General features: G+C 40.8%; 2 protein-coding genes across 6 annotated transcripts in view; one reads left to right on the top strand and one right to left on the bottom strand.

Annotated features, from left to right (window-relative positions):
• Positions 1–1,623, top strand: part of DYNLL1 (dynein light chain LC8-type 1) — a 31,779-nt gene extending 30,156 nt beyond the window's left edge. For both annotated transcript variants that reach the window (XM_079151471.1, XM_079151470.1), the window contains exon 3: positions 1,298–1,623. In XM_079151471.1, coding sequence (XP_079007597.1) covers positions 1,298–1,435 — 138 coding nt within the window. In that variant the 3' untranslated portion in view covers positions 1,436–1,623. The remainder of the gene's footprint in view (positions 1–1,297) is intronic.
• Positions 1,390–26,604, bottom strand: COQ5 (coenzyme Q5, methyltransferase). 4 transcript variants are annotated; one of them, XM_079151426.1, is made up of 8 exons: positions 26,373–26,591; positions 21,003–21,152; positions 17,613–17,834; positions 10,228–10,334; positions 7,570–7,658; positions 5,920–6,031; positions 5,797–5,838; positions 1,621–1,848 (listed from the first exon to the last, which is right to left on the bottom strand). In XM_079151426.1, the coding sequence occupies exons 1-8, from the start codon at positions 26,572–26,574 to the stop codon at positions 1,831–1,833; spliced, it is 942 nt and encodes a 313-aa protein (XP_079007552.1). In that variant the 5' UTR covers positions 26,575–26,591; the 3' UTR covers positions 1,621–1,830. The 4 variants fall into 4 exon arrangements, with proteins under 4 accessions (XP_079007553.1, XP_079007552.1, XP_079007554.1 ...); XM_079151428.1 differs by lacking the exon at positions 1,621–1,848 and having other exon boundaries at positions 4,453–5,838; positions 26,373–26,604; XM_079151425.1 differs by lacking the exon at positions 1,621–1,848 and having other exon boundaries at positions 4,453–5,838; positions 5,920–6,013.

Below are 26,604 nucleotides of genomic sequence, written 5' to 3'. Positions count from 1 at the left end.
TGGCGCTAGGGGTAGGGGCTTGGTACGTGGTAGTCCGCAGAATCCTGCCAGGACTCCCGACTTCTCGATCTACGTTTGCTGGAAGAGAAGGAAGCTAGCAGCCTCAGCCGTGGGAAGATTCCTTCCAGTGGAGAGTGGAGGATGAAAGACTCAAGATGGAACAGAAATCAGCCCCTTTCTTAACAAACGCAGCAGTATGTGCGAATAGCTTGTAGGACAGATATCCTCCTTCTGTTTTAAAAAAACTTGGTAGTTGTAGATGGATAGAATACCTTTATTTGTTTATTTTTATGTGGTGTAATGGATCGAACCCAGTGCCGCACACATGCCAGGCAAGGGCTCTAGCACTGAGCTACAGCCCAGCCCCAGATATTCCCCTTAATAGAGCTAACAGGTTTTCACACTACACGTAATATAAGCTAAATTTTGTGTGACCTACCATAAAAAGAATTGTAAGAATTGATTTTATAGAGATTATCTTTGGCCTCTGCCTACACATTCATTTAGTGAAGCAGTTGACACAGTTGGCACAGGTTTTCTAGTCCCAGTGCCTTTTGGAGTGGGAGAAATAGGGAAGAGTTGCCAACCTTGAGGACCAGGTAGTAGGTTTAGCACTGTATAGATGTGGAAAGGAGTCTTGGTTTTTTTTCTTTTTTTTTTTTTTGGTGAGGGGGTTTAAATTATAATTAAAGATAAAATTTGACCAGCTTCCAACATTCTTTTCATAGGAACAATGGTGTACCTAGGGTCTTATCCCCTTAAATCTAAATTTTGGTCTATACTTGTTTGGTCTAGTTGCTAATTGAAGCTTTGTCCTTTGGCAGTCTTGTTTATAGTAGTGCAGGCGTGCAGTTCAGATCCTTGTGATGTGAAACTGGCTCAATTTTCAAGGTTTTTGGTTTTTTTTTTTTTGAGGCATGACATATAGTGGGAGGACAATTTAGTTCTGTTTATCCAGACGAATATAATAAACTACAACTGTTGATGTCACCTGCTGTCAATGAGTTAAGAATATCATAGAAGATAGGAAGGTGTAATCACCATTATGACAAAGCACCCTGTCTTTGAGGCTGACCTTTCTGACTTTGGCCGCCTCAGCTCCCATTCCCATCTCAGCTCAGACTGCAAGCATGTTTGCATTAATGGACTATGTGGGCGAATTGGAGCTAGAGAACATTCATTCTTTCATTCTAAGAATTTGCAGATGCCGTTGTTCCTACTTTCTGCTCCTACAGGTTCTGGTTTAGAACTAAAATGCTAGTTTTTTTTCTTTCTTTCTTTCTTTCTTTTTTCCCAGGAGTTTGACAAGAAGTACAACCCCACCTGGCACTGCATTGTGGGGAGGAACTTCGGTAGTTATGTGACACACGAAACCAAACACTTCATCTACTTCTACCTGGGCCAGGTGGCCATTCTTCTGTTCAAATCTGGTTAAAAGCATGGACTGTGCCACACACCCAGTGATCCATCCAAAAATAAGGACTGCAGCCTAAATTCCAAATACCAGAGACTGAAATCTTTAGCCTTGCTAAGGGAACAGCTTGATCTTTGAACATTTATTGTGTTTTGTACAGGGAATTCTCTGTACTAGTTTGTTGTGGTTATAAAACAATTAGCAAAACAGCTTACATTTGTATTTATTTTCTATTCCATACTTCTGTGCCCCATGTTTTTTTCTCTCAATCCATTCCTTTAAAAATAAATCTGTTGGAGATGTATATGTGTGTGTGTGTGAAGTACAATTTATTCAAATAACAAGGTTGAAGATGAGGTTGGTGAGAGTCTTCAAAGTTGTTTCTATGGAACCACCCATTAGGGTACTGAGTCTTCTCATCCATCCTGCAACAACTGTGCATGTTAAATGCATGGCAGAGAAGTTTGAGATTGTCTTAGTCCTAATCCGAAGAAATGGCATTTAAGCATAGTATTCTTTCAAAAGTATTGCTATAGAATATTCTGGGCTTCAGGCCCCAGTGGTGCTGATGGATGGATGCACGGTGTTCCTTTTAAGGTTTTTTTTTTTTTTTTTCATTTTTTTGGGTTGGGTACCGGGGATTGAACCCCGGGGCACTTGACAACAGCTACATCTCCAGCATTCTATTTTTTGAGACAGTCTCGCTAAATGGCTGAGGTTGGCCTCCAAGCTAGGATTACAGGCATGTGCCACTGTACTCAGCCTTCTTTAAGCTTTCTATGACTGTAAAATGGGAATATCTCGTAGCAGAGTTGGGAAATGAACTGTATTGCTAGACTGTAGGCTATCCCCCTGCCCCTACCCTATGCCCTCAAAGGCTATGCTTAACGATAGAAGTTGGTTTGATTTGGTTTTGATGGTACCAGGGACTGATGACAAGTGCATTCTACCACTGGGCTATATCCCCAGCTCTTTGAGACAGGGTCTTATTAAATGGTCCAGCCCCTCCTTGAATTTGGGACCCTCATGCCTCAGCCTCCCAGGTAGCTGGGATTAACACACGTGCCACCCTGCCTGGCTAGAAGGTAGTCTATTTTTGCTGGAATTTGAACCCAGGGCTTGGCATATACTAGGTAAGCATTCTTCTGTTAAGCTACATCCCCAGCTCTGGAAGGTGGTCTTAAAAAGGGAAAAGAAAAGTTTCTGAGCAGTCATCCTTCATGTTTATTTAATAAAGGCTGAGGTTGTGGCTCAGTGGTAAAGCATTGGCCTCACACCGCATAAAAATGAATAAAATCAAGGACCATCAACAATTAAAAAAATACAAAATACTTGTAAAAAAATAAAGCCCTTGCAGGAATTTTAAACTTTCTGTACTCAACTGTGTTTTAACTAGCTGTAGTCAAACTTTAACAAATGTGAATTGAAACTTTTTTTTTGGGTGCTGGGGATCGAACCCAGGGCCTGGTGCTTATAAGGCAAGCACTCTACTGACTGACCTATCCAGCCCCTGAAACTTTTTTTTTGTTTTTTTAATTGTAAACAAATGGGATACATGTTGTTTCTCTGTTTGTACATGGCGTAAAGGCATACCATTTGTGTAATTATAAATTTACATAGAGCAATGTTGTTTGATTCATTCTGTTATTTTTTCCCTTCCCCCCACCCCTCCCACCCCCCCCTGAAACTTTTTGATAAGCTCAAAGTTGTGGACAAGTAACCATTGCCAGGTATGATGCACATTTGTAATCCCAGTGACTTGGGAGGCCGAGGCAGGAGGGTTGCAAGTTCAAGGTCAGCCTCTGCAATTTAGGGTCACCCTATCTCAAAAAGGATTAGGAATGTAGCTTAGAGATGAATGCCCCTGGTTTCCATTCCCAGTACCAAAACAAGTAACTATCAAAGGTTTCCTCCCAGTTTTATGGAGACTATAGTCTTATGAAGAAAAGCATATATGAGAGATATAGCTTTATTTTTTGATACCAGGGATTGAACTTGGGTGCTCTACCAGAGTCTCATCCTCATTTTTTTTTTTTTTTTTTTTTTTTTTAGACAAGCTCTCACTAAGTTGCTGACACTGGCCTAGAACTTGGATCCTCCAACTTCAACCTCCCAAGTTGCCTTAATTACGGGTGTGTGTCTGAGTGCCAAGGCTTTGAGACTTGGCTTTTGTAGGTAGCAGGGGAAAACGTGGGTCTGGGTGGTGCATGTGCAATTGCAATCTCAGGCACTCTGGAAGCTGAAGCAGGAAATCCCAACTTCCACAGCCACAGCACCTTAGTCACTGTTTCAAAATTTTAAAAAAGGGTTAGGGATTTTGTTTGTGGTAAAGTGCCCTGGGTTCAAACCCTAAAACCACACCAAGAAAACTAGAGCTGAGATAACCCATACCTATCTTGAGAAATTTCAAGAATAATCTTGACTTCTAGGTTTCCTACATAATTTGCACATGAGATAAAGCTTTTTGTTTCAGACTGAGATCTAGAAGATGAAAGGTCTGTAAGACATCTATGATCTACATCCCCAGGGTTTTGCTAAATTGCTTAGCACCTCACTAAGTTGCTGAGGCTTGCTTTGAACTTGCTTGCAATCCTCCTGCCTCAGCCTCCTGAGCCACTGGGATTACAGGTATGTGCCACCATGGCCAGCTGGTCTTGTTTTTTCTTAGCAAGGCCTCCTAGCCTTAAGCTTCAAGCTCTAAATATTTTGTCATGTCAGATGGGTAATGTGCCCATGAGGAAACAGGGGAGGTGCGCCTCACAATATTGTGAACACCCAGTCATCACATTTATGAGCCCCAAGGGATTCACACAAAAATATATTTCTGGCCTCCCCCCTCCCCCCTTTTTTTTTTTGAGACATGGTCTTGCTAAGTTGCGTAGTATGGCCTTAAAGTGGTGACCTTCCTGCCTAAGTCTTTGGAGTCAATACGATGTGTGCCCAGTTTTTATGGCCTCTTTTAACAAACAATGAACTGTAGTAAGTAGATGAGCTCTATTCGGATCCCTCCCAGAGTACTGCAGTGGGGGGTTAGGCTACATAAATAGTTTTCGAACTTTTTTTTTTTTTTTTTTTTTTCTATAAAGCCCTTTCTTCAAATGTATTTGGACCAAGAATACATTTATAAGACATGAAAATAGAACTTTGCTAGTATATTTAATATATCAACAAGGATTCAGTAGTGAATGATTTTATTTTTTGTTTTTTGTTTTTGTGAACCAGGGCTTCTTGTGTGCTCTACCAATGAGGTACACCCCTAGCCCTGTTGTTTTATTCTTTCTTTCTTTACTAGTAGTGGGGATTAAACCCTGGGGCACTTTACCACCGAGCCACATTCTCAGCCCTTTTTACTTTTTACAGCTAAGTTGCCCAGGCAATCCTCTTGCCTCAGTGTTCCAAGTTGATGGGATTACAGATGTATGCCCCGATGTCAGGCTTGTTTTGTATTTATTTTGAGATGTGGTCTCACCAAGTTGCCCAGGCTGGCTTCAAACTCGCCATCCTCCTGCCTCAGGCTCCTGAGTAGCTGGGATTACGGGTGTGTGCCATCACACCAGGCTGAGTCCTTTCCTTTCTGACAGACACTGAGTATACAATAGTGGCTTTTGGTAGAAGAGGATTGAAAGAATTATAAAAAAATGTATTTTCCTAATCACCCAAATTGTAAACTCATTTACTGGTTCAGCATACAATTCAAGGTGGGTTGTTTTTTTTTTTTTTTTTAATTTTGGAGGTGGGGGTGAAGGTGGGGGGTGGGAATGCTGAGCATAGAGCTCAGGGTCTTACAAGTGCCAAGCACATAATCTACCACTGAGCTATATACCCCCAGCCCAAAATTTGAGTATTGATTATTAGCCCTCTGACTTGGGCTTTGGCTGCTGGCCCCAGATTCAGTCCTAGGCTGAAAGGTGATTGAGGTGCAATTAAGTTTTCTGACTCATATCATCATTGGGTTCAAATGATCCATTATTCCTCCAGGAGGCAGCACTGTTAGAAAGCTACAAAGGTGCCTTAAAACTCTGCTTTAGCGCCCAGTGCTGGTTTTACCTGAACCCAACAATGCACAGCTAAGAGAAGTTGGCAGGAGTTGAACCAGAAAACAGACCAATGCCTTTGAGAGAAGGCCTGAGCAGCTTCTAATGAAAGCTGCAAAAAATGACAGAATTTGTTTCTTCCATTTTGAGACTGGTCGACTCAGAACTTGAGTCCAAGGTGCTTATCCTTAAGAGGAGATGCTCAGCTGCTTCCTCATAGGCCAGATTATCCTTCAGCTCCAGGTTTTAACAGGTATGACTGGTTCATGTTCCAGGATAGAAAAGGAGTTAAAGTTTGAAGCCAGAATGAATGGCCACAATGCCTGAAGTTAGGCTTTCGTAAGTCACCTTCTGAAAACCTGCATCTTCTATCATCTCCTTGAATGCTTCCTAAAACAGAAGGAAAGGCACAGCAAGAATTATCTGGATTTCAACTTCAGGCTTTTGTTGTAAGCTACAGAAATACTGTACCTGAGATGGGAACTTTCGGATGCTCTCTACAAGGTACTGATAGGACTTCCAATCTCCTGCAACGACCTCTCCTAGTACAGGAATGACCTGAAAGCTATACAGATCATAAAGCCTAAGCAAACAAAAAAGGCGAGAGATTAAGAGTAGAACATGCTTGGGGTTCATTCCTTGGACCCTCCATCAAAAATTCTTTTAAAAAAGAGAAAAAAGTGCCCTGAATTCTTCCCTTGAAGCAAGGTTCTGTGGGGGTGTATGGAGTCAGGGGTGTGGCTCACGCATGTAATCCCAGCAACTCAGGAGGCTGATACAGAAGGATCTCCAGTTCAAGATCAGCCTCAGCGACATAGTGAGGCCCTCAGAACTTCGCAAGACCCTGTCTCTAAAGAAAAAAAGAGGGCACGGGGAGGGGCACTGGGGATGTAGCTCAGAGATAAAGTGGTTCAATCTTTTTTTGGTACTAACCAAAAAAAAAAAAAAAAAAAAAAAAAAAAGCAAGTCAGACTCAGATCACAAGTCCTCTAATGTCTATAGGGGATCAAGCAAATACCTGAAATAAGGGAAGTAGGGGAGAATTACAAACTCTGGGATAGGAGTCCCCTGTGTTTCTTCTTTGCTAGCAAAAAATACAATTTCTTTTTCCTTTTTCTCAAAAAATTAAGCAAAGTGGGTCAGGTGTAAGACCAAGAGGTGAGGTATAGTGACTAGGTTCAGTTAGGAAGCACCATAAAAGCGAGAAGAGGCAGTGAATACTCAGCTCTGACTACTGCATGTGGGAAGACGGGCCTACCAGGGTTGCCACAAGGCAGCTGATTTCCCAAGAGAAGCTGAACTCCTGATTGTCACATTAAACTTTCATTTTTTAAATTTAAATTTTGAACTGGAGATTGTGAGATTGTTTCAGGGGGCACTTTACTATTGAGCAACATTCTCAGTCCTTTTTAAAATTTTTTACTGGGAGACAGGGTCTCACTAAGTTGCTGGGGCTGGCCTCCAACTTTGGTACTAGGGATTTAACCCAGGGGTGCTTTACCACTGAGCCATCTCCCCACTGCCCCCGCTTTTTTTTGTTTATTTGTTTGTTTAAGTTATAGGTGGACAATACTTTTATTTTATTTTTTTATTTTCTGTGGTATTCAGGATTGAACCCAGTGCCTCACACAGGCTAGGCAAAAGCTTTTCCAATGAGCTACAACCCAAACCCCTCCCTAGCCCTTTTTATTTTATTTTTTTAAATTTTGAGACAAGTCTTACGAAGTTGCTTAGGGCTTCGCTAAGTTGCTGAGGCTATCCTTGAACTAGCAATCCTCCTGCCTCAGAATTGCTCCTGCCTCCTGAATTGCTGAGGTTACAGGCATGCACCACTATGCCTGGCATAAAATTTCCATATTTTTGAGTCAATTTCTTAAAATACCATATGAGTCAAACGAAATATATAATGTGGGCCACCTTGGATCTCTGGATACTGGTTTGAGATTCTTCTGGCCTAAATATTGTCACTCACAACTAGCTGACCTCTGAGGTCTTTCAGGGCCTCTGGTACTCTAAAAATATACTTTTATCATTATAGCTTACTGGCTATTTTCTATACCTTTTGGGGTGGGAAACCCTTTGAATAGACAATGAAGATAAAGCTCTGTTATTAATACCTACCTGGATATGAGGGGGTTGTTCACTTGGCTAAACTCCAGACAAAGAAACCTCCCTCCTGGTTTCAGGACCCGATGGGCTTCTTGGAGAGCCTATGAAAGACAAGAATAGGACACACACTTCAATAATCTCACTCAGTTCCATGTGGCTGAGACATCATTAGCTTTGCAGGCATTATAAATGTTAATTCCTACAAATCCCTTATTTATTCTCAGTTGGACAATGATAACAGCAGAGATAATCCTACATATCCTAAATGCTGCCCATAACTAGAGAAGGTTACTGACCACAGATTGGTAAAACTCCATGAAGAGCAAGTTTAGAATTAGGGATCAAAATCAATGGATATTCTCTTTTTTTTTTTTTGGTACTGGAGATTGAACAAAGGAGCACTCCATCACTCCATCACTGAGCTACATCCCCAGTCCTTTTTATTTTAGATTTTGAGATGGGGTCTTGCTAAATTGCTAAAGCTGACCTCTAAACTGTGATCCTCCTGCCTCAGTCTCCTGAGTCATTGGGATTACAGGTGTGTACCATCCACCTGGCTGGATATCCTCTTCAATATAACAATTTTACTTTAAGTAATCTATCTTACAGAATGCTTCTGCTGTGGAAATGACAGGTATATGGGTAATTTGCTATTTGAACAGCACATGATTAGAAGCATTTTAAATTAGCCATTAATGAGAGCCTAATTAAATTAGGGAATAGCGACACAAAAGGAATCTATTCAGCTATTTTAAAAAGGAGAAATCAGCCAGTCCTGGTGGTGTATGACTGTACCCCCAATAACTTGGGAGGTTAAGGCAGGAGGATTCCAAGTCTCAGGCCAGCCTTATCAACTTAGCAAGGCTCTCAGCAACTTAGCAAGACCCTGTCTCAAAATAAAAAATAAGAGTCAGTGACAGTGGTGCACACCTGTAATCCCAGCGGTTCAGGAGGCTGAAAAAGAGGACCAAGAGTTCAAAGTCAGCCTCAGTAAAAGTGAGGCACTAAGCAACTCTGTGAGACCCTGTCTCTAAATAAAATACAAAGTAGGTCTGGAGATGTGGTTCAATGGCTGACTGCTCCTGAGTTCAAACCCCAGTATCACCCCCAAAAATAAATAAAAATATAAATAAAAAATAAAAAATAGGATTGGGCACAGTGGCACATGCCTGTAATCCCAGCAACTCAGAAGGCTAAGGCAGGATAACGGCAAGGTTGAGGCCAGCCTCGACAATTTAGCAAGAACCTGTCTAAAAAAAAAAAAAAAAAAAAAATATATATATATATATATACATATATATATATATGTATATATATATATATATATATATATATATATACACACACAAGATTGGGAATGTAGCTCAATGGTGAAGCACCCCTGGGTTCAATCATCAGTACAAAACAAACAAATAGGAGGAACCAGTGTTCTTTATGTATTAATGTGGAAAAATATATAGATACTATGTTACCTATATATTTTAATATATCTATATATTAGTATATGTGTTATTTATAATAAACATTTATTATTTATAATATAAAAATCACATACACACATCACTTTTTTTCTTGTACTGGGAATTGAACCTAGGGACACTTTAAGACTGAGCTATATCCCCAGTCCTTTTAATTTTTGATTTTGAGATAGGGTCTTGCCAAATTGCTAAAGATTTTGCAAAAGATGCTAAGGCTTGCCTTGAATTTATAATTCTCCTGCCTCAGCCTCCCAAATTGCTAGGATTACAGGCATGCACTACTATACTCAGCTAGTAAATGTTTTGAACAAAATGTTAAAATAGAAATAAAGAAGAACTGAATCAGATTAAGAGATGGACATTCCATTCTCCCTGTAGAGGAACCATGGATCTATGGATCTACCTTCTGCCAAAGTAGTACCTAAGTGTATTTTTCAGTGTCAGTCTCTGACCACACCTCTGATCTTCTGTAAGCTCAGATAGTTTCTTAAAGCGAGAAGAAACAGATGAAATGCCAGGGCAAGACTAACCATCCCAAAGACGTAAATATCAACCCAAGCAACGAATACTTCTATGGGAGCTGCTCTGTGATTTTTGTCCTTTTCAATTTTATGACTAGGTAAATTGGCTTTTTTTTTTTGTACTGGGGATTGAACTCAGGGGGCACTTAACCACTGAGCCATATCCCCAGTCCTTTTCCAAATTTTGGGACAGGGTCTCACTAAGTTGCTTAGGGCCTGAGTTGCCAAGGCTGGCTTTGAACTTGTGATCCTCCTGCCTCAGCCTCCTGCTGGGATTACAAGTGTGCACCACCATGCACTATGAAAACTGGCAATTTTAAGGAAGTAGCCTCTAAGCTTAAAATATTCACACCACTCAAGTGCTGAACCCAGAGTAGAATCTCTTCCCTCACTTGCTGTGGATGCACGCCAGGAGAACTGATGTTCTTTTTTATCTTCCTTCAGTACCGGAGATTAAACCCAGGGGCGTTCTACCACTGAACTACATCTCCAGTCCTTTCTATTCTTTAAAATTTTGAAACAGGGCTCTTTAAATTGCCCATGCTGGCCTTGGACCTGCAATGCTCCTGCCTCAGCCTCCAGAGTTTCTGGAATTACAGGCATGCACCATTTTGCCTGGTAAGAACTGATATTCTGAGAGTCACACAAGCTCAGAATGCAGGCATCCATACCCGATCAATGTGTGTGACATTCCGGATCCCAAAGGCAATGGTGTAAACATCAAACTTGTCATCATCAAAGGGCAGTTCTTCAGCATCTCCCAGTACCCATGCAAGTCCTGGAAGATAAAATCAGTTTTGTGTCTCAGTTTGGGTAGCTATCTCCCCTGCACCCAGTGAATTACTGAACCTGAGGAATTTGTAGTCTGCCAGGCAGAATTGTGAGTAGCCTAGGCTAGCCAATTTATGACTAGCATCTGAAATGGAAGCAATCTTGGGGTACTGGGCCCTTAAACCTGTGGAGTATGATACAAACTTGGTACTGTCAGAACTGAACTGAATTGAGTTGTTGGACACCTACTAGGTATCAGCAAACTAAAGAACTGCTTGGTGTTTGGAACACACCACACATCTGGGGTCAGAAGTGATGTCGGAAAACACTACAAAACCTGCTTTCTCCATTTGATTCTGGCCATTGTCTTCACGGTCCTTCAATCTTAAGAAGATTTTTTGTTTTTTTTTTTGTTTTTGTTTTTGTTTTGGCCTGGGGATTGAACCCAGGGCTGTTTTATCACTGAGCTATACCCCCAGGCTTAGTTTTTAATTTGAGATAGGGTCTCCCTAAGTTGCCCAGGCTGGCCTTGAATTTGTGATCCTCCTGCCTTAGCCTCGAAAATCCGCTATAACTATGGGCATGTGCCCCCATGTTCGGCTCTATCTTAAACACTTGAAACTGGTATCCTTGTAGTTTAGCAGGATCTTAGTTCCTCCTCCTAGGGTTTCAGAGTATGACTTGATGTTTACTTAGTTATGTCTACCCTCAGCAATTATTTTTAAAAAACCATGCTAAGGATTGAACTCACACATGCTAGGCAAAGTGTTCTACCACATATCCAGCTTCACCCTCAAACAATTGTATCCAACTAAGAGTTCTGGGTAGAACATGTGGTTAAGAGTCCTGCTCCTAAGGTTAGACTGCTTGGACTCTAATACCAGATTTGTCATTAGTTGTATATTCTCTTTTTTGTAGTGCTGGGCATCCAACTCAGAGCCTCAAGCATGCTAATCAAGCATCTATCATTGATCCTTACTTTCAGCTTTAGCTGTGTGTATTTATATTTGGAACTGGGGGTTAGATTTAGGGGCACTGTACAAATGAGCTACAGCCCTAGTCCTTTCTATGTTTTATTTTGAGATAGGGTCTCACTAAGTTGCCAAGGGTCTTGCTAAATTGCTGAGGCTGATCTCAAACTTGCAATCCTCCTTCTAAGTTGCTGGTATTGCATGTGCCACCACTCCTGGCCCTAGTGCTACATTCTTTTTTTATTTTTATTTTTTTTAGTTGTCAATGGACCTTTATTTTATTTATATGTGGTGCTGAGAATCGAACCGACGGCCTCACACCTACTAGGTAAGCGCTCCACCACTGAACTACAACCCCAGCCCCTAGTGGTACATTCTTGAATAAACTACTTCATTTCAGTTGTTTCATTTATAAAATGGAGTTAATAATAGTACAAATTTCATAGAGTTATTGCAACTATTAAATTAGTTACTCTACAGAATTTAGCATAGTTATATAGTTGGCTTCCCGATCCACAGGTTCCCCATCCAATCATTCAACCAAACTCAGATCAAAACTATTTGGAGGGGCCAGGTGTGGTGGCATATGCCTATAATCCCCAAGGGCCTCGGAGGCTGAGGCAGAAGGATCACAAGTTCAAAGCCAGCCTCAGCAACTTAGCAAGACTTAGTGAGGCACTGAGCAATTTAGGGAGACCCTGTCTCAATATAAAAAAATTTAAAAACAGGTTGGGGATGTGGTTCAGTGGTTAAGTGCCTCTGGGTTCAATCCCTGGTACCAAAAAAAAAAAATAGAAGGAGCCGGAGGTGGCGCTCAGCAGTAGAGCACATGCTGAGCATGCATAAGGCCTAGGTTCAATCCCACGCACCAAAAAAAGGGGAAAAGAATATGTTTGAAAAAAAATTCTCTATGTATTGAACATGTACAGACCCTCTTCTTGTCATTTCCAAAACAATACTGTATAACAATAATTCTCATCATATTAGGTATTATAAGTAATTCAAAGATGCTATAAAGTATATAGGAGGAAGCCAGGTATGGTGGCACATGCCTGTAATCCCAGCACCTCAAGAGACTGAGGCAGATGGATCACAAGTTCAAAGTCAGACTCAGCAATTTGGCAAGGTACTAAGACTTAGTGAAGCACTAAGCAATTTAGTGAGCCCCTGTCTCAAAATAAAAAATAAAATTGGCTGGGGATGTGGCACAGTGGTTAAGTATCCCTGTGCTCAATTCCTGGTACTGGGGAAACAAAAAGATATGGAGCTGGGCACAGTGGAACATTCGTGTGATCCCAAGGGCTCAGGAGGCTGAGACAGGAGGACTGTTGAGTTCAGAGCCACCTCAGCAACTTAGGAGGATATGTAGAGTCTGTGCAACAAGGGGGTTTGAGCATCTGCAGATTATGATATCAGAGGGAGTTCTTAAAACAAATTCTTTGTGGCTATTGAAGAATGACTGTATTGGTTCTATTGGAGTCATAGAGAAAGTGTCTAGACCCCAAGCATGGTCCTGAATTCAGAAGCACCCTATCTCCTCTAAGGACACGATTTGACTTTAACACCATTAAATAAAAATTACAGGATGATATTATTTTGGAGTTCCTGCACTAAGTCCCAATGGACCAGTCTAAAAATAAAAATGGAGTCACTCACACTAAAGTTCTACATCACCAAGCTGAAAATAAGCTGTTTATCTGACCTTCTGAGAAACCGGGAGAAATGAAAAATAACAGCCAAATTTCTCATACAGTCTAGTTTTGTTTTGTTCTTTTGGGACTGGGAATTGAATCCAGCGGCACTTTACTACTGAGTCACATCTCCAGCCCTTTTTAATATTTTTCTTAGAGACAGGGTCTTGCTGAGTTGCTTAGGGCTCTCTAAGTTGCTGAGGTGGGCTTTGAACTCACAATCCCCCTGCCTCAGCCTCCCATGATGCTGGAATTACAGGCATTACATGCCTGGCTCCTTCTTTTTTTTTTTTTTGTAATTTTGAGACAGGATTTTAACTGCTTAGGGCCTCACTAAGTTGCTGAGGCTGACCTCCATCTCGCAATCCCTCTGCCTCAGCTTCCCAAGTCACTGGTACTACAGGTGTGTACAATAGTGCCTGGCTCCAACAGTCTAGTTTCAATCAGCATGGTCATGAAGTTTTCTCTGACTTTAATCCTAACAAAGAAATAATCTGAAGTAATCTGATGTTGATCAGTCATTTTTCTATTGCTTTGGCCTCATTTTACAAGTAGAGTAACTTCAGTTGGGCACTATGGTGCATACCTATAATCCCAGCAATTTGAGAGGCTGATTCAGGAGGATGGCAAGTTCAAGGCCAACCTCAGTTACAAAGAAAGTAACTTTGTGGTACTGGGGATTGAACCCAGGAGTGCTTTACCATTGAGCTACCTCCTAGCACTATATATATATATATATATATATATGTATATATATATAAATATACATATATATTTATATATATACGTATATATATTTATAACATATTAATTTATATACATATATAATTTATATGTATATATAAATATATATATGTGTATGTATATAAATATACAAAAAATATATGTATATATATATTTTTTTAAACTGTGAATTGGACTCAGGGGTGCTTAACCACTGAACCACAGAGTCATATCCCTAGCCTTTTTATTTTGTATTTTAAAACAGGGCCTTGCTAAGTTGCTGGGGCTGGTTTGACCTTTTGATCCTCCTACCTCAGCCTCTGAAGTCCCCGGTATTACAGATGTAAGCTACTGAGTCTAGTGAAAAGTAACTCTGAAATAACCAATCTACTTTTTGTACTCATTTCTACTTTCTTTAGCCTTTATCTGTTTATGAAACCAACATCCTGCCAGGCAGGGTGGTGCATGCCTGCAATCCCAGCTACTAGGGAGTCTGAAGCAGGAAGATCACAAATTTGAGGACAGCCTGGGCAATTTATCAAGATTCTGTCTCAAAATAAAAAATAAAAAGGACCCAGTCCCCAGATATGGCTTGGTGGTAGAGCTCCCCTGAGTATAATCCCAGTACCACAAAAAAACAATAAAACAACAATAAAAAAATTAACCTCTAATTCTCTTTTATGGAATGAAGTGTTGCCCAAGTACAGAATTGCAAATGACACCAATTAAGATCTTTTAAGGCTGAGGAGATAGCTCAGTTGGTAGAGTGCTTACCTTGTAAACACAGACCCTGGGTTCAATCCCCAGTACCACAAAAAGAAAAAAAAAAAGAGATCTTTTAATCAAACTGTTATAATTTTGTCCTTTTCATCTTGTATCCAATCACACATAAAATATAAAAAGAGGGCTAGAGGAAATCAAGTGAAAACAAACCATCCAGAAAACAAATAAGCAATATCTAACTAGAGCTAGAACTTTTTTCAAAACTTTTTTTTTTAGTTGTAGATGGACACAATACTTTTATTTTATTTATTTATTTTATGTAGTACTAAGGATCGAACCCAGTGCCTCACACGTGCTAGGCAAATGCTCTACCACTGCGCTACGCATGACCCCAGCCCAGGAGCTTTTTTTTTTTTGGTGCCAGGGATTGAATTTGCTCCCCAGGGTGTGCATGGGTGAGAACATGCACACACACACACATGTACACAATATATGTATATGTACCTATAAAATATATAATAGTATTAGATAGGGGTTAGGGCTTTAGATCAGTGGTAGAGTGCTTGCCTAGCATGTGTGAGGCACTGGGTTTGATCCTTAGTAAATAAAAATAAAATAAAGGTTAAAAAAATAGTATTAGACATATAAAATTTCCTTCAATATTAACTTTTACATCTGTTAAATAACTCCTAAGATCCCCTTCCTTAGCTTCAACTTGTTTTTGCATGAAATGTTTTGCAAAAGCATTATTGGATATTACTAAAACAAAAAGGAAAGAAACCATTCCTTTGCAGTGCATTTGTCTTGGCTGTTAGGGGAGCCTAAAGGGCAAGCTACTACTGAAGAGATGATTCCATAAATGGAATGTTACCTCTCATTTCAATATCTTCGTTCTCCATTCCTTATGGGTGAACACCAGAGAGACAGGAACATGGTTATCAGTAGGAGTTAGAAAACAGTGCCTTTGTCTAAAAACACTAGTGACTGTCTGCCTTCTGGTTAGTGTGGATGGTTAACAAAAGAGTCCTTCATCTTGGGGGCCAAGTGGGCTACAGTTCGTTTAGGCAGCTCCTTCTGGAGGCGGAAGGAGAAGGAGGAAGAAGAATTGGGCTAAAATAACCACAGACACTCAGGGTGGGGGAGGGGAAGGGACAAGTGCTGATGTTGACTTGAGGGACTCTCTTCTTTGTTGCATACTATTGCCTCTCTGTGGCTGCCTGCAGTGCCTGGCCAGCTGAGAAGAGGGCAGTGCAGTGGCCCTGAAAAGCTGGGTCGACAGGGTACAGCTACCAATTTGAAAAAACTGGGGGCAGAAACACTTCAAAATATTAAAATAAATGGAAAGGCAAATGTAAAATTTATGTTTTTTTTTTTTTTGGTTTGTTGCAGTGCTGGGATTGTACCCAGCCTAGCATATGCTCTACCACTGAGCTACACCCCCAGCTCCCCTAAAATTTATATTTCATGCTGCAGCCCAGCTGCTCCATTTTGAGCTTGCAGTGGGATCCTGCAGTCACCAACTTACCTGGTCTACTAAAGTAAAGAAGCTGTTGTTCTGGTGCTAGGGACTGAAACCAGGGACATTCTACCACTGAGATATATCCCTAGTCCTTTTGTGTCTTTTTGTTACTGGGGATAGACAGGGTCTCACTAAGTTGCTTAGGAGCTCACTAAATTGTTGAGACTGGTTTTGAACTTGCAATCTTTCTGCCTCAGCCTCCTGAGCCACTGGGATTACACGTGCACACCACTGCGCCAGGCTCATCTCTAGCTCTTTTTATTTTTTATATTGAGACAAGATCTTGCTAAGTTGCTGAGGCTGGCCTTGAATTTGTAATCCTCCTGTCTTAGCCTCCTAAATTGCTGGGATTACAGGTATATGCTAAAGTAAGAAAGTTTGAGGAGTACTTTATGGATGTTTCTCTGGGTCACTGTGACCTCTGAGAAATAGATATCCAAACAGAAGAAAGAGTAAAAAGATCTGTTTTCATTTTTTGCTTTTCTGGTGGTGGCACGGGGGACTATTTAGGGAAGTTAAAAGGTGAGATAGCAAGATGAAGCAGGAAAAAGTCTTTAGACCTTGATGCAGCTGTGATGAGGTCTCAGTCTACCCAGTAGGGATATCTGAAGCAAAGATAGCTGTTAAGAGTCCTGCTTGGGGACTACTTGGTAGAGTGCTTGCCTCTCATGCAAAAGGCCCTGGGTTCAATCCCTAGCACCACAAAAAGAGTTCCACTTGGGAAATGTGCAGGCCCTGGACACTTCAAAGTGTTCAGTCATGGCCTGGGGGCTGTCAGGAAAGAACTTGGTCTTGCTTGAAGCTGAGGGAGGGAATGAATTACTAGTAGGGAAGGGGCTAACTAAGTGTAGACCTTGAGGTTGAAGGGCAAGTTCTGTCTTCACAGGAAATCTGAACAGTTTGCTCATGTTCCACATAAATCAAGCCACCATCCTACTACTGATAGGGAATGGAATGAATCAAGAATAGGAATGATATGCTGAGGTCATCCTGGAGCTGCTGAGAATTGGAAGCAAAACTTCCATTTTAGGGTCCAAGAGCTGAGAGCCAAAGATTCAGCTCCAATTTAGGATATGCCACTAAGTTTTGTGACTTGAGTAACAACCTTAACCCTTTTGGGCTCTGGTTATATTCCCTGTCACATAGGGCTGATCATTTAGCTCAGTGGGTTGTGCAAATAAATGTATAAAGTATATAATGCCATATTAAGGTGGAATCAGTCACACAAATGATTTTCAACTCCCTCCTAACTACAAGTTTCTGAAACCTGGAATAAAAAGCATTTGAAGAACCGGGTGCGGTGGCACATGCCTGTAATCCCAGGAACTTAGGAGGCTGACATGGGAGTATCACAAATTGGAGGCCAGCCTTGGCAACTTAGTAAGACCCTGTTTGAAAATGAAAAATAAAAAGGGTTGGGGGTGTAGTTCTGTGGTAGAGTGTCCCTGGGTTAAATCCCTAATACCAAAAAATTGGAGGGGGAAAAAAAGGCATTTCAGTATGAATATGTAACAACAACTTTCACCAATATGCACCAACAAAAAAATGTGAAAAAAATAAAATAGTATATTATATTTTTTTAAAAAAGCATTTCAATGTTTTATGTAATCCACTTAATTCTATAAACATACTTTGTGTCAACTTTCTGTAGGACTCACCAGCTTTATATCCTCGGTCAAAGGCTTTCTGCTTTCCAACCTTTAGCATCTCTCTGTTGATGTCACAAACCATGACAAGGGAACCACCCAAAGAATCCTCTTCATTCTGGTACTTTTTGGCAATTTCTTCCCAGGATAAATTTTGTTGGGCCCTTAACTGCTTCTTCTGCTTTCCTTGATGCTGTGCCTGAACATAATTAAGGAACCGGAATGCAATGTCACCTGTGGGAAGCCAACGGGAGGAAAGATACAAACAGAAACAGAAAAAAAAAAAAGCATTTCCTAAACCCAAAGGGAGTAACAAAAGGAACGAATGAGTGCATGAAATAGAAGTTTCTATTTTTTTCAATGGTAACCTTTTCTTCAAACAACTTTTGTTTTGTGAGTTACATCCCCAGCCCTTTTTATTTTTATATTTTTTGGTACTGGGGATTGAACATAGGGACACTTAAACACTGAACCACATTCCCAGTTCTTTTTATTTTTCATTTTGAGATAGGGCCTCACTAAATTGCTGAAGCTGGCTCTGAACCTGTGATCCTCTTGCCTCAGTCTCCTGAGTCGCTGGGATTACAGGTGTGCACCACCACACCTGGCCCATAAAATAGTTTTTATAACAGAAACTAAGTATATACAAATGGCCTTCTGTATTTGCAGATTCTGCATCCAAAGACTGAATCAACCATGGATCAAAAATACAGTTAGTCAGGCATGGTGGCACACATCTGTAACCCCCTGTGGCTTGGGAGGCTGTAACCCCAGTGATTGAGTGGCCCTGAGTTCAATTCCTGGTACCCAAAAAAAAAAAAAAAAAAAAAAAAAAAAAAAATGCAGTTAAAGGGCTGGGGTGTGGCTCAGTGGTAGGGCACTTGTCCAGCATGTGTGAGGCACTGGGTTCGATTCTCAGCACTGCATGTAAATAAATAAAATACAGGTTCACTGACAACTAAAAAATATTTTTAAAAAAATGCAGTTAGGGGCTGGGAGATAGCTCAGTCGGTAGAGTGCTTGCCTTGCAAGCACAAGGCCCTGGGTTCGATCCCCAGCACCCAAAAAAAAAAAAAAAAAAAAAAAATGCAGTTAGAGGGCTGGGGTTGTAGCTCAGAGCATTTGCCTAGCATGGGTGAAGCACTGGGTCAATCCACAGCACCACATAAGCACAAATAAATAAAACAAAGGTTAAATTATTTCTCTTTTTTCAGGGGAGGTATGGGGGATTGAACTCAGGGGCACTCAACCACTGAGTCACATCCCTAGCCCTATTTTGTACTCTTTTGTATTTTATTTAGAGACAGGGTCTCACTGTATTGCTTAGTGCCTCACCACTGCTGAGGCTGGCTTTGAACTCGAGATCCTCCTGCCTCAGCCTCCCAAGCTGCTGATATTACAGGTATATGCCACTGCACCTGGCTCCCCAGCCCTTTTTTATACTTTATTTAGAGACAGGGCCTTGCTGTGTTACTTAGGGCCTTGCTAAATTGATAAGGCTGGCTTTGGACTCAAAATCCTCCTACCTTAGCCTCCTGAGCTGCTGGGATTATAGGTCTGTGTCACTGGGCCTGGTTAAGGTTAAATTCTTTAAAAAAAAAAAAAAATGCAGGTAAGAGTCAGGTACAGTGGTGCATGCCTGTAATCCCAGTGACTGGGGAAGTTGTGGCTGGGTGGACTATAATTTTGAAGCCAGCTAGGGCTACTTAGTGAGACCCTGTCTTAAAATGAAAAAGTAAAAAGGGTTGGATATGTAGTTCAGTGACAGAGTCCCCTTGAGTTCAAGCCCTAGTACCAAAAAAATGCAGTTAACACTGGATGTGGTAGTACACACTTGCAATCCTAACTAAGGAGACTGAGGCAGGAGGACAGCAAGTTAGAGAGATAGCCTGGGCAATTCTGTGTGACTCTGTGGGACTCTGCCTAGGGTGGGACACAGCTGAGTGGTACAGTGCTTACCCATCATGCATGAGCACAGGGTTCAATCCCCAGTACCCAAAACCAAAATTAACAAAATATAGTAGGCCTATGATGGTTTTGACTGTGCTGAGTATGTGCAGATTTTCCCCCCTGTCATTATTCCCTAAACAATTCAGTATAATAACCATTTAAATTGTACTAGATTTCTACTTTGCAATGCTAGGGATCAAACCTGTGGCCTTACTGCATGCTAGTCATCAACATGTGTTTTAGAAACCCTGGACATTTTTCTCCCCAGATGCCCAATGTGCAACAATTACAAAGGACCGTGCACAACAATTTAGCTTTTGACAACTGATGTGATTAGGCAGAAAGGGCTACCTAGAAAGCTTAAGCAATGTGATAAAAGGCTTTCCCCCCGAATGGGGAGGAAAAGTGGGTTGAGGGCTAAAAAGAAAATAACAGGTCCGGGTATAGCTCAGAGGTAGAGCACTGGCTCAGTATGTTCAAGGTCCTGGGTTCTGACCCACGTACCAGAAAAAAAGAGAAAGATTAACCTGTCATCATTTAGATGGGAAAAGTGTCTGGAATAAAAAATTGGTCATTTTACTTTTCTACTTTTTTTTTTATTTTCAAAGAAAAGTGACAGGCACAAAACTGCTCTCTCTCTCTCTTTTTTTTCCAGTACTGGGGATTGAACCCAGGACCTCCAACGTGCTAGGCATATGGTCTATCACTGAGCTAGACCCCCAGCCTTTACTGTTTTTTTGAGACAGGGTCTTAACTAAATTGCCCCAGCTGGCCTTGAACTTGCAATCCTTCTGTCTCAGCCTCCTCAGTAGCTGGGATTATAAGTGTGTGCCACTGTGCCCAGTTTAAAGCTGCTTTTGACTAATATTTTTGCAAACCATTCTCAGACACTTTAAGTATTCAGATTTTCAGTTACCACCTTCAGCCTAATGGCAGGTATTATGGTTTAGATGTGGTATCCCTCAAAAGCTCATATGTGAGACGATGTAAGAAGGTTCAGAGAAATGATTAGATTGTAAGAGTCTTAACCCAATCACTGAATTAATCCCTTGATAGGGATTAGAGTGGTAACTGAAGTGGAAGGGTGCGGTTGGAGGAGGTGGGAATTAGGGCGTAACTTTGGGGTATATATTTGTATCTGGCCATTGGAGTCTCTCTCTCTCTCTGCTTCCTGACCATCCTGTGGGCTACTTCCCTCTGCCACAGTCTCCTGCCATGATGTTCCCCCTCACCTAGAGCTCCAAGGAACGGAGCTGGACTTCTATGGATTAAGATCTCTGGAACCATGAGCCCCAAATAAACTTTTCCTCTTCTACAATTGTTCTGGTGGGTGTTTTAATATCATGGTGGCGAAAAAGCTGGCTAAAACAGTAGGTGAATTAGTCTGATAAGAGAAGCTAATTTCCACAACACATGCTCAATGGTACCTAAGGACACCAAATCCAATATTACCTGTGCCTCCAGCAACATCGAGCAGTTGGGTCCCAGGTAGTGGGTGCATCTTCCTGAGTAACAAATCCTTCCAAACACGATGGATACCAAGACTCATCATATCATTCATTACATCATACTTCTTGGCCACACTTTCAAACACCTGATAGACTGATATGGGAGAAACACACAATAGCTATTAGTAGGATTAACTTGAGAAAATCTTAACTGGAAAAGAGGAAGCTTCTCCCACTCCCCTGAAATTGCCTGTCTTTGAAAGGTGAAGTTAAATCATAGTGCTTGATGCCCAAATCTATACCTTAAGCTGGGTGTGGTGGTGCACATTTGTAATCCCAGTGATTTGGGAAGCTAAGGCAAGAGGATTGCAATTTCAAGGCAAACCTTAGCAATTTAGTGAGATCCTCAGTAACTTAGTGAGAACCTGTGTTAATATAAAAAATAGCCAGGTGCAGTAGCACACACCTGAAATTGCAGTGGCTTGGGAGCTGAGGCAGGAGGATCACCAGTTCAAAGACTGCCTCAGCAATTTAGCAAGGCCCTAAGGAACTCAATGAGACCCTGCCTCTAAATAAAAAAAAAAAATGGCTGGGGATGTGGCTCAGTGGTTGACTGTCCCTAGGTTCAATCTCTGGTACCAAAAAATAAATAAAAAATAAAAGGAGCAGGTGTGTACCCTCAGTGATAAGATGCCCATGGGTTAAATCCCTAGTATCAAAAACAAAACCTAAATCCCACCTTAACATTACCTCTTTATAAGGAGGCTTGAAAGTACTTCTTTGAAGAAATCAATTTCTTTTTTGCTGTCTTATTTTTTTTTTTTTTCTTTTCTTTCTTTGGTGCTAGGGATGGAACTCAGGGGTGCTTTACCACTGAGCTACATCCCCAGCCCCTTTACTTTTTGTTTTGAGACAGGGTCTCACTAAGTTGCTGAGGCTGACCTGGAACTTGCGATCCTCCTGCCTAAGCCTCCCAACTCTCTGGGATCACAGGTGTGTGCCACCACATCCAGCTAGTTATCTCTATCTAGAACTACTATCTTATAATAACACTATGTACCTATTTGGTGCCAAACAGGTATTTGTTTCTTAGAGGATGGGGCTAAGGGATTTGAAATTTTTCTTTCTTCTTCCTTTTTATTTTGTTTTCTTTTTTTGCTATGCTGGGGATTGAACCCAGGGCCTCATCCATCTCATGCATGCTAGGCAAACACTATATCTTTGGGCCACATCCCTAGCACAGGAATTGGAATTTTTCTAATTGCTATTATAATAAGACAAAAAAAAAGTTAGATAGATGTATGATTAAAGGATGGGAAGACCTCCACTCATCTCCTGTCTGCATCATGAAGAACTTGAGGAACAATTTGGTGGGTAGATGGATAACAGGATGTGAATCAAGTCCAAGTCACACTGTAGATCATCATGAATTTCTTGCATAGGATCAAGACAGAATGTGGAATCTAGGATAGCCAGAGAGAGGAACCTACTATCCAAACACTCAGAACAGTGTCCCTTTAAAGGTACATTTAATTTCTTTGCACTCTAGTTTCTCTGCCCATAAAATGAGAATATCAGTGTTAGCTCCCTGCCTCTCTAACTATGATGCTGAATTAGATAATGAAGAAGAGATGCTTTGAGTTCCTCAGATGAAATGTAATGCATACATGGAAAACATTACTGTCCTCTGCTGAATCAGACTGGAGTCTCCCTTTTACTGAATCTGGTTTTTTTATTTTTGTACTATGGATTGAACCCAGGGGTGCTTAACACTAAGTCACATCCCCAATCCTTTTTATATTTTATTTTGAGACAGGATTTTATGAAGTTTCTTAGGGCCTTGCTAAGTTGTTGAGCCTTCCTTTGAACGTGGGATCCTTCTGCCTCAGCCTCCTGAGTCACTGGAGTTACAGGTGTGTGCTACCACGCCCGGCACCTCTAAATGAATCTTGAATGTTTATTCTCAATTTTGTAATCTCCAATCTTGCTGTTTTCTTTGGAGCATATTTTGGGGTAACTGAGAGCCAACAGGGTTCAACTCGTGAAGTATAACTATGCTTGCATGAATTTCAGTTATTGTTGTTATTGTTGCCAATCCCCCAACATCACCATTCAAATACAATGGTATATTAGCTGGAACTGCATGAAGTACAAACTTCACTAGCAGAGTTCTTCAATCCAGTAATTATCATGTAAATAACAGATATGCATTATTATCAGTGACCAATTGTATCACTTCTTGCACAGACAGGTGACTTGCCACTTTGAATCAGTTCTTCAGTTCTAACACAGCAAAGCCTCTTGTCTCTCAGTAATAAACCTATGTGGCATAACTGGATACATGAAAGAAATAACTGGGCATCAAAAATAAAAGTGCAGGGCTTGGGTTGTGGCTCAGTGGTAGAGCGCTTGCCTAGCGTGTGTCAGGCATTGGATTTGATTCTCAGCTCCACATAAAAATAAATGAATAAAATAAAGGTCCATCAACAACTAACTAACTAAATAAATAAATAATGAAAGTGTAGGGGCTGGCATTATAGCTCAGAGGTAGAGTGCTCGCCTTGCACGGGTGAGGAACAGGGTTTGATCCTCAGCACCACATAAAAATAAATAAATAAAATAAAGATATTGTGTCTATCTACAATTAAATAAATTTAAAAAAAACAAACAAACAAAAATTCACAGGACTGTTCAGGTAGATCAGTCGTGGAGAACTTGCCCAGCATGTATAAGGTCCTGGGTTTGATACCCAGCACCATAAAACAAAACAAAACCAGCTGTGGTATCACATGCCTGTAATCCCAGTACTGGGGAGGCTGAGGTGGAAGGATCACAAGTTCAAGGATAGCCTCAGAAATTTAGCAAGACTCTTTATCTCAAAATAAAATGAAAAGGGCTGAGGATGTACTTGGGTGGTAGAGCAACCCTGGGTTCTAGCTCCATTACTGCCAAAAAATTTAAAAAGACAAAAATGAAAGGCCACATGGAAATGGAGTGATAAAGGTGGAACTGAAATTGGAATCAAATTTCAGTGGTGTCTTGGGAGAAATACATGACCATGTTGACACTCTTGCTAATGGAGGAACTCAAGATACACAGTTAATTACATTAGTTAAATTAAAACTAAATCAATTATTATTTTTTTAGTACTGGGATTGAATCCAGGGGCACTCTACCATTGAGCTGTATCCCCAGTCCTTTTATTTTTATTTTTTATTTTTGCACAGGGTATTACTAAATTGCCCAGATTGGCCTCAAACTTATGATACTCCTGTCTCAAGTTCCTGAGTAGCTGGGGTTACTGGCAGGTGCCATTGCTCTCAGCTTAATTTTAAATTACAGAGTACTAAATAAATATTAGCTCTATTGTTTTTTTAATTTCCTTATACCTTTATCACTGACACAAATGTTAAATTTTTGGGGGGAGGGTTGTTTCTGGGAATTGAACAAATGGGGCAGAGCATGCTCTGCCACTGAACTATGCTTCCAGGCTATAGTTTTTTTTTTTTTTTGCTTTTTTTTTTTTGTACCAGGGATTGAACTCAGGGGCACTCAACCACTGAAACACATCCCCAGCCCTTTTTGTATTTTATTTAGAGACAGGGTCTCACTGAGTGGCATAGCACCTGGATAAGTTGCTGAGGCTTTGAACTCACTATCCTCCTGCTTCAGCTTCCTGAGCTGGGATTATAGGCATGCACCACTGTACATAGCCAGGCTCAACAATTTTTAAATATTATGAAATAATTGTAATTTCTCCATCAGTTATTAAGATCATTATGCATGATTTCAGCTTAGTGGCTATTTTTAAAGTCTTATATGACTACATAAGATGAAGTCTGCCTGTACTTCAACCTCAAGTCCCAGTTTGGAATGCATATTTAGTTCGGATTGTAAGTCTTCCCTTGTGTGCTGTTGTGGGAAATAATTTTTAAAAAATTTTTGTTTTTAGTTGTAGATGGACAGAATACCTTTTTGTATTTATTTATGTGGTGCTAAGGATCGAACTCAGTGCCTCACACACGCAAGGCAAGCACTCTAACACAGAGCTACAACCTCAGCCCTGGGAAATATTGATTATACATTGTAAAGAACAATACAGAAGCTAGGTATTGTTATTATTGCTATTAAACAATGGGTAAGAGCACATGCTTTGGGAGCGATGCACCTAAATTCAAATCCCATTCTGCCACTTATTAGTAGAATCTTGGGGAAGTGACTTGATATCTTTGTTTCACAGTTTCTTCATTTATAAAGCTAGGCTATCAATTCTACCTCATAGGACAATATTTATCACAATTAAAGTACTTAAAATGTTTCAGACCCTCAATAAATGTTCACTATCATTTTACTTGGGTCCTCTTATTCCACTTCACGAATAGTTATGAAGTTTTTAATGTGCATCAGGTACTAAGGACACAAAAATGAAGGAGCCATTGTTCTAGCTTTCAGGGCATTTACAGTTCTGTGCAATAAATGATAATTTCAATTCAATGTCTGAAGAATTCCAGTAGAACTATATATTTAGTAAGGGTGAGGTGAGAGGTAATACAATGTACTCCTTAAAAGGATGGGAAATTCCACTGTGGTTTCTTTTCTTATTGTCCGAGTGACCTTACCTTTTAGAACTTTACCTTTTCCATCGGTAAAATAGGCATAATACCTTACTCATTATAAATAAATGTAATAGTTGTAGTTTAAAAACTGTCCTTTTTCCTTTCCCATGTGTGGCACAGTGTTAACATAAAGAAACTGCTCAACAATATCTAACATTAATTGAGCATTACTAAGTGCCAGGATCTGTTCAAAGCACTTTAATGTATGAAGTAATCTCATATTCGCAGGAACTCTGAGAACGGTTGCTACTATTCCTATTTGGCAAATACGGAAGACAAGACACAAAGAAGATTGTTTCTTTTCTTCTTTCTAGAAAAAAAAAAAAAATGGGCTCTCTTTTAAGCAGAGGCTAAAAATGTGGCCTCTGAAGTCAGACCAAACTGGGTTGGAATGTACACTGGTTCAGTCACTTACTAGCTGTTAAATTAAGAGAACTTCTTGCTTAACCTTTAAATCTCATCATAACGAGACTTCCTCATATGTAACATAGGGATAGCAATACCGACCATCCGAAAGCTGAAATGAGAATCGGAAGAAATGTCTACACGGTCGATTGATGGTTTAGTGGTAATTACTCTGCTTAAATGGAGGCTGGCGTCTAAGCTCTGCGGGTACGGCAGTGGGATACTCCTTGGATGTCAGGACTTTACAGAAAACAGAACGGGAGTTAACAGGAGTTAAATCAATCCTTAGTTGAGCAGAAGAAACCAGAGCGCGGACTGACAGATCCCTCCATTCGCCCTCTCGCCCCTTTCACCTTTGCCCCCCTTCTCCTCTTCCGACACAGTCTCAAACCCGAAATGTGTTTCCGTTGCTCGCTTCTCTTGGGACAAAAGCCGCGCCCCCAGCGGGCCCCAGAGCGAAGAACTACGAAGCCCTGGAAGCCCGCAGCTCCGCTTCGCTCGCGACAACCCACGGCCGCAGTAACTCCATAGACCACAGGTCCTGGGGGCCGCCATCTTGACAGCCGGGCGACAGGAGCCGGAGCG

This window comes from Sciurus vulgaris (genome assembly GCF_902686455.1).
Source record: "Sciurus vulgaris genome assembly, chromosome: 8".
Classification (NCBI taxonomy): Eukaryota; Metazoa; Chordata; class Mammalia; order Rodentia; family Sciuridae; genus Sciurus; species Sciurus vulgaris.
Note: the sequence above shows the minus strand (reverse complement) of the source record. Positions and strands in the feature narration are given on the sequence as shown.